Genomic DNA, 14,327 nt, shown 5'->3' on the forward strand with positions numbered 1-14,327 from the left:
ATTCTTGACTCAGAACCTCAACACCAAACCACCCGAACCACAATCCATTCCAGTTGTAAACGAATTCACCGACGTTTTTCCAGACGAAATCCCCGGGGCACCCCCAGCCAGGGAAGTCGAGTTCACCATAGACCTCATACCTGGCGCTGCCCCGATCTCTAAACCACCCTACAGGCTAGCACCAAAAGAAATGAAGGAACTGAAAACACAACTCCAGGAATTGCTAGATAAAGGTTACATCCGCCCCAGCACCTCCCCATGGGGAGCACCGGTACTATTCATTAAAAAGAAAGATGGGAGCATGCGCCTATGCATCGACTACAGGGAACTTAACCAAGTCACAATAAAGAACAGGTACCCCCTTCCCCGGATATATGACTTGTTCGACCAACTTAAGGGGGCAGGGGTGTTCTCGAAAATTGACCTAAGATCCGGATATCACCAAATACAAGTGGCCAAATCGACGCGTTACGGCCGCTATGAATTTACAGTAATGCCCTTCGGACTCACCAATGCACCCGCCAGATTCATGGACCTCATGAACCGGGTATTCCGACCCCACCTGGATGACTTCGTCATTGTATTCATTGACGACATCCTAGTATACTCCCGAAACAAGGAAGAACACGAAAGGCACCTCCGCATAACCTTGCAAACTCTAAGAGAACACCAACTATACGCTAAGTTCTCCAAGTGCAAATCCTGGAAAGACAGCGTGGCCTTCCTAGGCCACGTGATAACCAAAGAAGGAATTAAGGTAGACCCCGCCAAGGTCCATGCCGTTAAGGAATGGACCACACCAAGTTCGCTGTCAGAGGTCCGCAGCTTCCTAGGCCTGGCGGGTTACTACAGGAGGTTTGTACCCGACTTGGAGACCCCCTTCCGATGGGACGACAAATGCATCGCGGCCTTTCAGGAATTGAAAGATAAACTAACCACGGCACCCGTACTAGCCATCCCCTCTGGGGTGGAAGGATTTGAGGTCTTCAGTGACGCATCCAAAAAGGGGTTAGGGTGCGTGTTAATGCAAAAAAGGCAAAGTTATAGCATACGCATCCAGGCAACTTAAAACCCACGAAGAAAATTACCCCACCCATGACCTCGAGCTAGCCGCTATCGTATTCGCGCTGAAAATTTGGAGGCACTACGTATACGGAGTGCAATGCAAGATCTACACAGACCATAAGAGCCTAAAGTACATCTTCACCCAGAAAGACCTAAACATGAGACAACGAAGGTGGCTAGACCTCATAAAAGACTACGACCTAGACATCCAGTACCACGAGGGAAAAGCTAACATCGTGGCAGACGCCCTAAGCAGGAAGGCTAACCACTCCCTCAACGCCACCTGGGTCCTACCCGACCAGCTGTACAAAGACTTCCAGAAGCTGAACTTGGAAATAATAAAGCAAAATCAAACCCACCCCGAGATCCACCTATTCAACACACAAATCATACCCACACTCTTCGAAGAAATCAAAATAGGACAGCAGCAGGATCCGGAACTAGATAAAATACGCCTCGACCTAACCCAAGGGAAAGAAGGACCCTTCAAAATACACGAAGATGGCAGTCTCCGCTACCAAGGTAGGTGGTGCGTGCCCACGACGCATCCCCACTTAAAACAACAAATCTTGGAGGAAGGATACAACGCCCCATACTCGGTACACCCCGGGGGTGACAAACTATACCAAGAGGTGAAGAGTTCGTTTTGGTGGCCCAACATGCAAAAGGAAGTCGCAGATTTCGTGGCCAAATGCCTGAACTGCCAAAGGGTGAAGGCCGAACGATGCAAACCCAAGGGACTCATGCAGCCCCTTGAGATACCACAAGGAAAGTGGGATTCCATATCCATGGACTTCGTCGGAGGATTACCCCCAACAAAAACCGGCAAGGATAAAATTTGGGTTATAGTGGACCGACTAACCAAAACGGCGCGATTCATTGCCATGAAGGAGACATGGACGATGACACAACTAGCCCAAGCCTACCTAGCCAGAGTGGTGAAATACCACGGAATTCCCCAAAATATTGTGTCTGACAGAGACTCCAGGTTCCTCTCACAATTTTGGAAGTCACTGCAATCGGCCTTGGGGACACAACTAAAACTAAGCACGGCTTTCCACCCCACCACTGACGGCCAAACCGAGAGAACCATTCAGACTCTCGAAGACATGCTGAGGGCCTGCGTGTTAGACTTCCAAGGGACATGGGAAGAACACCTAGACCTCATTGAATTCTCGTACAACAATAGTTACCGCAAGCATCCGTATGGCACCCTACGAAGCCTTATACGGACAAAAATGTAGAACCCCCTTGTGTTGGGAGGACATGGTCGACCCGGTGACACTAGGGCCCCAATACCTACAAGACACCATAACCAAGGTCAAACACATCCAAGAAAGGATGAAGGCTGCTCAGGACCGCCAGAAATCCTACGCCGACCTAAAGAGAAAACAAGCCGAATTCAACCCCGGGGAGAGGGTTTGGTTGAGAATCTCACGCACGCGAGGGGTAATGAGATTCGGAAGAAAAGGAAAACTCAGCCCCCGATTTATCGGCCCTTATGAAATCATAGAAAGGGTCGGGAATCTAGCCTACCGCCTCGCTCTACCCATCGAACTAGAAAGAGTACACAACGTATTCCACATATCCCAGCTAAAGAAATACGTGCACGACCCAAGCCACTTGCTACAACCCGAGGTCGTGGACCTCGACGAGTCTCTAGCATACGAAGAAAGACCCATAAGAATCCTGGACACCAAGACAAGAACCACCTGTCGTCGGGCCATAGAAATGGTAAAAGTCCTCTGGACCAACCATGGGACCGAAGAAGCAACATGGGAACTCAAGGACACGATGAAGGAACGCTACCCCGAGCTCATCACACCAGGTAACCAAGAGGTAGTCGCCCGACAAGAACCAAGCTTCAGGGACGAAGCTTCCCGTTAAGGGGGGGAGGGGGAAAGTGTAACACCCCGTGTTACGACCCCTAAAACCAATTAATCATTTAACCAATTATCCAAAGAAAGAATTAAATTACAATAATTAATTAGGAAAAAGGCCACCATGGTCCGTGGGCCCTCACCCCTAAAACCCAACCCCTAGCCCTAAAAGGAATAGAATTAGCAAGCCTATAATATTAGATCCAAATTAGGACTCCTAGATATATAAATAGGGGACTTAAGAGGCACCTAGAACCCCCCATCACAATAATCCCTCACCACACAAGAAGTTCCAAGAATTCCCCTAGGAGAAATCAAGAAAGAAGAAAGCTTCAAGAAAGACCCTTCATAGCCAAGGAATTAATTAAGGCTAAAAGGTAACCCATGTCTCAACAAAACCTATTTTCATAGCTATGATTCCCCTCTTAGGCCTTCCCCATACTCTCGTGTGTTGATGATTCGTTTATTGATCTTGGTAATTGGTGTTATGATTCCATGGGTAATCTTGATGATCTTGATGATGATAAGAGGTTCTTGATGTTTATATGGTGTTTTTGAGGAGTTATGATGTTCTTGTTGATTATGTGATAATTGTATGATGTTCTTGATGTTTATGTGATATTCGTACCGAATCTTGATATTAGAAGATGAATTGTGTTCTTGTCGATTTAAAAGTGATTAGAACCCTAGGTTGTATCGTGAAACACGTATGGTATTACTCTTGGTGTATTGGGTGGGAATTCGCATGTTTGGGTGTTGATTATGTTTAGAAAATCATGATAGGTTATGTGCCGTATGTTTCTTGCGTTTGGATCCGTTAATTGTCCACGTGTTGTTGTCAATTGCGTTTAAAAGTGTCTGAGCATGGTTTCGGGTTCCACAAAGGTTCCCGAGACGTTTTTGTGATAAAAGAGTCAGTGGGGGGTAGGTGGGGGTAGGGGACCCGCCACCTACCGCGGCCATTGTTGGCGTCGCCGGCGGGTGACCCCTCACCCACCGACTACCCGCTGGAAAAATACCCAAATTGGGATTTTGGCTTCCCCGTTTGATGTTCCCCCGACCCCCGTTCGTAGGTTGTATTTCGGGTACCGTTCGTAGGTTGTATGAGTCTTATATATTGCATGCTAATTGAATTGGTATCCCGTTGACCTAGGTAAAAGGAGTATGTACCCCTTAGGACTATTCTTAGTATGTGAAGGATCTCGCATAGGTTTTGTTATACGTTTTCTCCCCCTTCCCAATGTGTTAATGTGGGTTGCATGTGCTTGCTATGTGTTATCTGTGCATGTTACCCCAATCCGGTTGCGATCGGATTGGTTATTCCTGAGCTGCGGTTCAGAAGCTGGCTGCGGTCAGATTTACACTCTCGGGCTGCGGTCCACCGTTTGGTTGCGATTAAAAGTTTCTACATGAGCTGCGGTTCATATTTCCTGGCTGCGGTCATATGACATACTATTGGGCTGCGGTTCACTGTTTGGTTGCAATCAAACTATGATGAGCTGCGGTTCATCGGTCGGTTGCGATCGACCCCTCCATGTTGCGATACGGGGCAGGGTGCTGCAGGGCCGTGTCAGAGCTATATGCGCTGACCCTCATGTATGGGCATGCGATTGGTCCTGTGGTGCCAACAAAGTGTGCTATGTGATGAGATATGGATGAGTTGTTGTTATGAGTGTCTCGGGAGGTGACTTTGGGATTTATGCCGGGAATCGTATATGTTGGGTTATGGATATTAACTGTGCTTATCTTTATCTGCCTTGCCTGTTTCCCTATGCTTGTGAATTGTTTATGCTTGATTATGTCTGTTGTCTGTGCTAAGCCCTATCTGTTGAGTCTATTCCCTGTTTTGAAAGCTAGAGTCTCTTAGGATATATCTTCATGCTTCGAAATGGTTTTCGTATAACTATGTATATATCTATATGTATTGTATTTCAACGCGTTAGAATGGGTTACCAGCATCTACCACTGAACAGATATATTTGGCTTTCAGGCACAGAAGAGTAGACACTGGAGCGCGCTAGAATCGTGGAGCATAGAAGTAGATAGTTTTCCTTTCGGCCTGCGCGCCACGTTTATGCATTTACTTTGTTGAGGATATTAGTTAGTTAGCCTGTGCACCTGAGTTCTCTAGGTCAGGTGTGGCATAGCACCCCGTACTCTTTATATTATGTTTTGAGATTTAATGAGATTTTACCTTCTTTATATAAGTTTCAAAATTTTCGAAAATCTGGGGTGTTATAGTAACACCCCAGATTTTTGAAACTTTTGAGACTAATATAATAAAGGTAAATTCTCATTTAAATCCCAAAACATAACGTAACAGTGCGGGGTGATATGCCACACCTGAGCTAGAGAACTTAGGCACACAGGCTATTAACTAATATCCTCAATAATGTCAATACATAAGCATAACACGCAGGCCGAAAGGGAAACTATCTACTCTACGCTCCGAATCTCTAGCGCGCTCCAGTGTCTATTCATCTGTGCCTGAAAGTCAAATATATCTGTTCAGCGAGAGATGCTGGTAACCCACTCCAACGCGTTGAAATACATTATATATATATATATATATATATATATATATATATATATATATATATATATATATATATATATATATATATATATATATATATATATATATATATATATATATATATATATATATATATATATATATATATATATATATATAGATATACGAAAACCATTTCGAAGCAGGAAGATATATACTTAAGAGACACTAGTTTTAAAACCAAGAATAGACTCGAAAGATAGAGATAAGCACATTCAACAGTTATAACCAAGCATGTAAAGATATTAGCATATATCCTATGGTCACAAATTCACTTCATCTTATTCACGTCATCATTCGATTCGAATCTCATCACACAAGCATACTTTGGTGGTGCCACAGGACCAATCGCATGCCCATACATGAGGGTCAGCGCATATAGCTCTGACACGGCCCCGCAGCGCCCTGCCTCGTATCGCAATATGAAGGGGTCGATCGCAACCGACCGATGAACCGCAACTCATCATAATGTTTGATCGCAACCAAACAGTGGACCGCACCCCAAGAGTAGTCATCTGACCGCAGCCAGGAATATGAACTGTAACTCATGTAAGACGTTTGATCGCAACCAAACGGTGGACCGTAGCCCAAAAGTGATCATCTGACCGCAGCCAGGAATATGAACCGCAGCTCATGTTAAACATTTGATCGCAACCAAATGGTGGACCGCAGCCCAAGAGTGTAATTCTGACCGCAGCCAGCTTCTGGACCGCAGCTCAGGAATAACCAATCTGATCGCAACCAAATTGGGGCATCATGCACACATAACACTTAACAAGCACATGCAACCCACATTAACGTATTGGGAAGGGGAGAAAACGTATAATGAAACCTATGCATGGTCATCCACATACTAGGAATAATCCTAAGGGGTTCATACTTCTTTCACCTAGGCCAACGGGATACCAATTCCACTAGCATGCGACATATATACATATATAAGACTCATTTGTCATACGAATGGTACCTGAAACATCAAACTAGACTATAGGCACGATAAACGGGATCCGTTGGGACACCACGAGGGTCGGGGAAACATCAAACGGGGAGGCTGGAGTCCTGAGTTGGACAATTTCCAGCGGGTAGCCGGTGGGTGGAGGACCACCCGCCGGCGACAAGTCTCCAGGCAGCGGGTGCCCGGCGGGCAGTCGCCTACCCACTGCCGGTGACGCCCTTCTCGGGCAGCGGGTAGGTGGCGGGTCCCCCTACCCCCACCTACCCCCCACTGACTCTTTATCAAAATAAACGTCCCGGGATCCGTTGTGGAACCCGAAATCATGCTTAGACACTTTTAAACGCAATTGATGACACCACGTAGACAATAACGGATCAAAAGCAAGAATCATATAGAACATATCCTATCATGACTTCTAAACATAATCAACACCCGAACATGTGAAATCCCACCCAATTATATCAAGAGTAACACAATACAAAATTCCCAATTTTAACCTAGGGCTCTAATCATTTTCAAATCAATAAAATCATAGTTTATCTTTTAATCATCAAAACATCAAGATTCATCAAGAACATCACATAATCATCAAGAACCTATTATCATCATCAAGATCACACATAAAATCATCTCATAATAATCAAGAACGTATCATCAACATCATAAACGATTCATCAAGACACAAGGGTTACCTAAGAAGGGTTACCTCTTAGCCTTAATTAATTTCCTTGGCTATGAAGGGTCTTTCTTTAAGATTCCTTCTTTCTTGATTTCTCATAGGGGGATTCTTGGAACTTCTGGTGTGGTGAGAGATTATTGTGGTGTGGGTTCTAGGTGCCTCCTATGCCCCCTTATTTATATACCTAAGAGTCCCTAATTAGGGCTAGTTCTATTCCTTCTAGGACTAGGGGATTGGGTTTAGGGATAAGGGCCCATGGACTATGGTGGGCCTTTTCCTAATTAATTATTGGAACTCAGTCCTTTCTTTTGGGTAAATGATTAAATGATTAATTGGTTTTAGGGGCCGTAACACGGGGTGTTACATAGACGATGACATATCTCACACAGGGACCTCCCAACCATGCTTTGTTCTCATGATTGTGCCCATTTTGGTCGTGGGTCACCATTCCTGTTTCTGCAAGAGTTTGTGAAGAATTGTGCCCGTCAATTCTCCTTTGAAGCGACCCTCACTTCTCTCTCACATAGGTGATTCTTTCTCGATTATCCCGCTTACTCACATATGTCAACCGACATTCGAATCACTAAAGCATTTAACATGCTAACCTTGTGCGAGAGCCACTATTTCTAACTAGGAGTGGTAGGGAATCCGAGACCCCCACAGTGACACGCTCCGTTCCATAATTTAGTTGTCCCATTGAACCTAGGTGCCAGCTAGGTTGGGTGTCCACTATAGAACTTTATACCAAGGGCTTTAGACCCATTCCTCGTCTCAACTTCTCCACAGCTACTCTACATAACCCTTTGGTTAGTGGATCCGCTATATTTTCTTTTGACTTTACGTAGTCAATCGAGACAATACCAGTTGTGAGAAGTTGTCTAATGGTATTATGTCTACGATGCACATGTCTAGACTTACCATTATACATATGATTCTGTACTCGTCCAATTGCAGCTTGACTATCGCAATGCACACACATTGGAGGTACAAGTCTTTCCCAATTAGGAATATCCTCTAAAAAAATGGCATAGCCATTCAGCCTCTTCGCAACATTTGTCCAAGGCTATCAGCTCAGATTCCATCGTGGATCTAGCTATCACGGTCTGTTTAGAGGATTTCCATGCAACGGCTGCACCGGCTAGTGTAAACACGTAGCCACTCATGGACTTGGAGTCCTTAATATCAGATATCCAGCTAGCGTCGCTATACCCTTCAAGTACAGCAGGATATCTCCCATAGTGCAGTCCAAGGTCTCGAGTATACCTTAAGTATCTCAGAACCTTCACTATTGCTGCATAGCACCGGGGTTACTCGTATATCTACTGAGTTTACTAACCGCAAAGGAAATATCCGGCCTAGTACAGCTCATTAGATACATCAAGCTACCAATAACCCGAGCATATTCTACTTGAGAAATACACTCCCCGTGGTTCTTGGTTAGATGAACGCTTCGATCTAATGGCGTCCTAGTCTTTTGCTGATTATCCTTGTTAAAATTTTCAAGGATTTTATCAATATAATGTGATTGGCTCAACACAAGACCATAAGGTCTTCTAATGATTCTAATCCCGAGGATTAAATCAGCCAAACCCATATCCTTCATGTCAAATCTCGCATTTAACATGTTTTTGGTAGACTTGATCATCCGATCGTTACTACCAACGATGAGCATGTCATCTACGTATAAACAAAGAATGACATAACCGTCTATCATTTCTTTAACGTAGACACATTTGTCACTTTCGTTTATTTTAAACCCATTAGTCAACATCGCATGGTCAAACTTCTCGTGCCATTGCTTAGGCGCTTGTTTTAAACCATATAGCGATTTAACCAACTTACACACTTTCCTTTCTTGGCCCGGAACCATGAACCCTTCGGGTTGTTCCATATAGATTTCCTCATCTAATTCGCCATTTAGGAAAGCGGTTTTAACGTCCATTTGATGAACTTCCAGATTCCGCAACGCAGCTATGGAAAGTATCATCTGAATGGAGTTTATTCTCGTCACGGGAGAATACGTGTCGAAGTAATCAAGGTCCTCGCGTTACCTGTAACCCTTGATTACAAGCCTAGCCTTATACTTCTCGATGGAACCATCGGGTTTCATCTTCTTTTTAAAGACCCACTTGGATCCTAAGGGTTTACTACCCGGAGGAAGATCAACAAGTTCCCAAGTGTGATTCTGTAAAATAGAATCCATTTCACTTTTAATAGCCTCTTTCCACATTGGTCCTTCTGTAGAAGTCACGTCTTCTACATATGTTCGAGGCTCGTTTTCTATCAAACAAGTTAGAAAATCGGGTTCATTTTCTAATAAACAAGTTAGAGTACTCGAATCGTACTCCAACAAGTAAGTTAGAAAATCAGGACCATATGATTTTCCAACTCTCGCCCGCTTACTGCGTCTCGGCTCGAGCTCGGGTTCTCTCTCGAATTCGCCACTATCATTATCCATAGCTTCGTCAAACGTTCATTTTGACGTACTTGGTCCCTCGTTGGACCTACAAGGAAATACATTTTCAAAGAAAGATGCATTCCTTGATTCTATTATCGTGTTCTTATGTACGTCCGGATTATGGGACTCGTGTACTAGGAACCGATAAGCACTACTATTATGTGCATAGCCAATAAAGATACAGTCCACCGTCTTGGGACCTATCTTTACTTTCTTAGGTGTTAGCACCAAAACTTTGGCAAGACACCCCCACACTTTCAGGTACTGGTAGGAAGGTTTCCTATCGTTCCACAGCTCATAAGGAGTCTTATCGAGCTTCTTGCGATGTACCTTATTTAAAAGGTAATTACTTGTTAAAATCGCCTCACCCCACGCATCTTGAGGTAGGCCCGAACTTATAAGCATCGCATTCATCATATCTTTCAATGTACGATTCTTTAGTTCGGCAACACCGTTCGATTGAGGTGAGTAAGGTGCCGTACGCTCGTGTATTATACCAACACTCGCACAGAAGTCACCAATAGGTGCTTCGTACTCACCACCTCTATCGCTTCTAACTTTCTTAATCTTACGATTAAGTTGGTTTTCAACTTCATTCTTATAAAGAACGAATTTTTCCAAGGCTTCGTCTTTGCTTTTAAGCAAATACACATAGCAATAACGTGTGCTATCATCGATAAATGTGATAAAATATTTATTACCACCTCTCATTTGTATCGATCTAAAATCGCACAAATCACTATGGATTAATTCTAGTGGTTCAGTTTCCCTTTCAACCGATTTGAAAGGTACTTTCGTTAATTTTGCCTCAACACAAATTTCACATTTGTTATTTGTGTTAATTTGAAAATTCGGAATATGGTCCATGTTAATTAATCTACGTATAGAATTATAATTAACGTGACCTAGTCTACCATGCCACAAATTGGAAGACTCAAGCAAGTAAACGGAAGTAACTTTGCTCTTATTCATGATAATAGGCATTACATTGAGTTTAAAAAGCCCATCAGTTACATAACCTTTGCCTATAAACATTCCTAACTTAGACAAAACAACCTTGTTTGACTCGAACACCATGCGAAAGCCATGCTTGTTCAATAGAGAGCCAGACACCAGATTCTTCCTCAACTCCGGAACATACAGTACGTTGTTCAACGTCAGTTCCTTCCCGGAAGTCATCTTCAGAACCACCTTGCCCTGAGCAGAGTTTCCCATCCAAACCTTCTCGCCCTCAACGGTCTCAAAGGTGTTGAACATTTCTCAGTTGCAACACAAGTGCCTTGTTGCACCAGTATCGATGAACCACTCTCGTGGGTTAGAGTCTACGAGGTTCACCTTGGTCACCATAGCCGAAAGGCTAATCTCGACCTCCTTCTGATTGCTTTCTTCAACCATGTTGGCTTCAGAACTCTTGTTCTTCTTTTTTGGAACTTTGCACTCAGAGGACTTGTGGCCAGACTTGCCACAATTGAAGCATTTTCAATGAAATTTTTTCTTGGTAATGCCTCCTTTTGGACCTAGCTTTTGCATGTCCTTCTTGTTCTTCTTGGAGCCTTTAGCATGCTCCACAACATTGGCTTTAGCGCCAACAGTGACAGAATTTCTACCATCGTTCGTCCTGTTTCCCTCCTCAATTCGGAGTTGCTGGATCAGGTCCTCCAGGTTCATTTCCTTTCGCTTATGCTTAAGGTAATTCTTGAAGTCCTTCCACCCTGGAGGCAGCAAGTGGATAACAGATCCCACTAGGAAGGCTTCACTCAACGTCATGCCCTAGTCACGGATTTCATCAAATATTTGTTGTAAATCTTTAACCTGACTTAGCACGGTTTTGGAATCAACCATTTTGAAGTCAAGGAATCGGCCAACCACAAATTTCTTTGCGCCGACATCCTCACTTCGGTATTTATGATCCAAGGCTTCCCACAGCGCTTTCGCTGTGCCAATCTTGCGATATACATCGTATAACGCATCACATAATCCATTCAGGATGTAGTTTCGGCATAGGAAGTCCGAATCCTTCCAATAGCCAACTGCCATCACGGATTGGGCATCCTGGTCCCTTAGTTCTAGAACCTTCTCGGTCAAGAATCTCGCCAAGCTGAGAGTTTCCAGGTAGAACAACATCTTTTGTTGCCACCTCTTGAAGTTCGATCCACTATCGGTGAACTTCTCCGATCTTTCGGCCGAACCACTCAGTACCGAAGGTATCCGAGTCATTGGAATATATCCCTCAGTGCTTCCACCATCTTGTGAACCAACGTTCACTGGTGTAGCTTGGGAATTAGCAACATTGTTGCCATTCCCACCATTGTTGTTCTCAACAACATTCTTCTCCCCATTAGCTGGCAGAACGGGATTCTCCATTTCTTCTAGGAAATTAGAGATAAACAACCAACGGGAAACAGATATAAGGTTTTAAGATTGTTGGGTAAAATGGTTGAAAAATCCCAAAATAATAATTCTACAAAAAAATTATTATTGTATGGGAAAACAGAAAACTGGGAAGGAAAAGCTGGAGTGTTTGGATATAGGTTTAGCACGAGTTCGATCACAAAGTTCTTTTCCTTAAAACCTTATTGGCTACCTTACACAAGTGTTAGGAGCATCGTAGCATAGGTTTCCCAGGATAAAACGTGCTACGATTCTTTGTTTAAGCACCTAAACAAAGAATCTGGCAAACAAAGCAAAGCTGGAACACAGATTGGCTAAAGAAGATAGTAGAAGCAGAGTTTTGGGAAGATAAAGCTACTGGAATTCCTTTGTTTCTCTACTGTGTAAAAAGCTACTGCTCTACCTCTCTTTATATAGGGATGTTAGAGTGATAACATTCAACATGGCCATTAAATTTGTATTAAAACCAATTGTGTAACACTTGTAACAGCCACCCACTAAGTAGGATTAAACTCAGTTTTAAAATTGGAATTAAAACGGTGTTAATTCCAGTAACAGATGATTAAAATTGGAATTAAAACGGTGTTAATTCCAGTAACAGATGATTTTAATCTTATGAACTTTCGGGTTTCAGACCGTTAGGGTGCAGGTTCACACGAGAGCACATGGACTAGGCAACACGAGAGTACATCTCTCGTGCGCGCTGTGGTGCAACCCGAGAGTGCACCTCTCGTGATCACTGATGCACGAGAGTCGTGCTCTCGGTGCACCACAACCTCTCGTGCTCTCTGAGAGTAGGTCGGTTTTGGCTCTCGGTGCACCACAACCTCTCGTGCTCTCTGAGAGTAGGTCGGTTTCGGTCGAACTCAGCCGAACCAAGTGACTATATCAGTTGGAAAAAGATACCGAAGTTTGGCAAAGCTTAGCCCGCAAAGCCAGCCAATTTTCGGACGACATTCGTGCCCGCAGGTGCCGACGCACGCGAGCTCGGGCTTGAGTCAAGCCTTTTCAGTCCCTTCTAGTTAGATTTTGTTTCGCACCCCCCCCCCCCCCCCCGCACGAGAAAGCCTCTATGCTATACAATTCTACAAGCTTCAAAAGAGCTCTTGTATATAAGGGGGGCAAATATTCTTTCCAAACCAATGTGGGACAAAGTCCACTATTTCCCTTCATTTCCCAACTCAAATGGATGGGTCTACTTTGAGAATCAATATCTCATTCACCCATTATCCGTTTTGAGCGTACAATATATCAATCTCTTCGTCTCACTACGAAGAACCCGAATCCACTTTGACCCGACCCAAATTGGAAGTGGACCCCACTGATAATTGTACCACTAAATAGCCACTTAATATGCCATTTTATGCCATTTTAAGCTAATTTTTCCAACATGGTATTCCACAAGCCTAAGTCATGGGCCAAGTGGCTACACTTAGATGAGCATTGGTACAACACTAATTACCATACATCTTTACAATGTCACCTTTCCAAGCTCTCTATGGCTATCTACCCCCATCCTTGACCTTTGATTTAGTAACAGAAGGAGAAGGCAATGACTAGTTCAAGGAGAGGGCTTCCATGATAGCTATTCTCAAGGAAAACCTACAAAAAGCTCAATCTAGAATGAAATAACAGGCAAACAAACACAGGAGTGAGAAGAGTTTTACAGTGGGTGATCTTGTGTACCTCAAAATACAACCCTACAAGCAAGTGTTCCTGGCTGTTAGGTTTAGTGTTATGCTCACAGCCAGAATTTATGGTCCTTTCAGAGTCATGGAAAGGATTGGGGAAGTGGCCTACAGACTGGAATTGCCGGTTGGGGCTGCTATACATCCAGTGTTTCATGTGTCTCAGTTAAAGAAGAAGGTTGGAGAAGGAATGATTCCACAGCCTACCCTACCCCTCACTGATCCTGAAGAGATGGTGTTGGCTCAACCATTAGCATCCTTAGGAAAGAGGCTTATCAAGAAGAACAACCAGGCTGAAGTTGAGATCTTGGTACAATGGGCAAATCTACCCAAAGAAGCAGCAACATGGGAAAACTACCACCATATCACAAAGCAGTTTCCAGAATTTGATCCTTGGGGACAAGGATCCCTTGAAGGAGAGGGAAATGTCACAAACAAGGAGGGTAAAAGGGAAAAAGAAGCTCAGGAAGGTGAACTGGACACAGGGAGAGCCACAGAAACTGATCATTTTGGCAAAGTTGAAGGACTGAGACGGCGTCGTTTGAAGGTGGGCGGTTGATAGCCGTTATAGCTTAATTACGCGACGTCATTTGAAGGAAGGGTTTAAAGAGCCGTTATAATTAGAAAGAAAAGGTA

At 43.9% G+C, this 14,327-nt stretch overlaps 1 protein-coding gene across 1 annotated transcript in view; it reads left to right on the forward strand.

Moving 5' to 3' along the window:
* Positions 1-14,250, forward strand: part of LOC109159923 — a 30,803-nt gene extending 16,553 nt beyond the window's left edge. Inside the window, exon 2 of the mRNA XM_019308034.1 lies at positions 13,639-14,250. Within this exon, the coding sequence (XP_019163579.1) occupies positions 13,639-14,250 (612 nt within the window). The remainder of the gene's footprint in view (positions 1-13,638) is intronic.
* The last annotated feature ends 77 nt before the right edge of the window (positions 14,251-14,327 follow it).

This window comes from Ipomoea nil, unplaced genomic scaffold (assembly GCF_001879475.1).
Source record: "Ipomoea nil cultivar Tokyo-kokei standard unplaced genomic scaffold, Asagao_1.1 scaffold2845, whole genome shotgun sequence".
NCBI classification, from domain to species: domain Eukaryota; kingdom Viridiplantae; phylum Streptophyta; class Magnoliopsida; order Solanales; family Convolvulaceae; genus Ipomoea; species Ipomoea nil.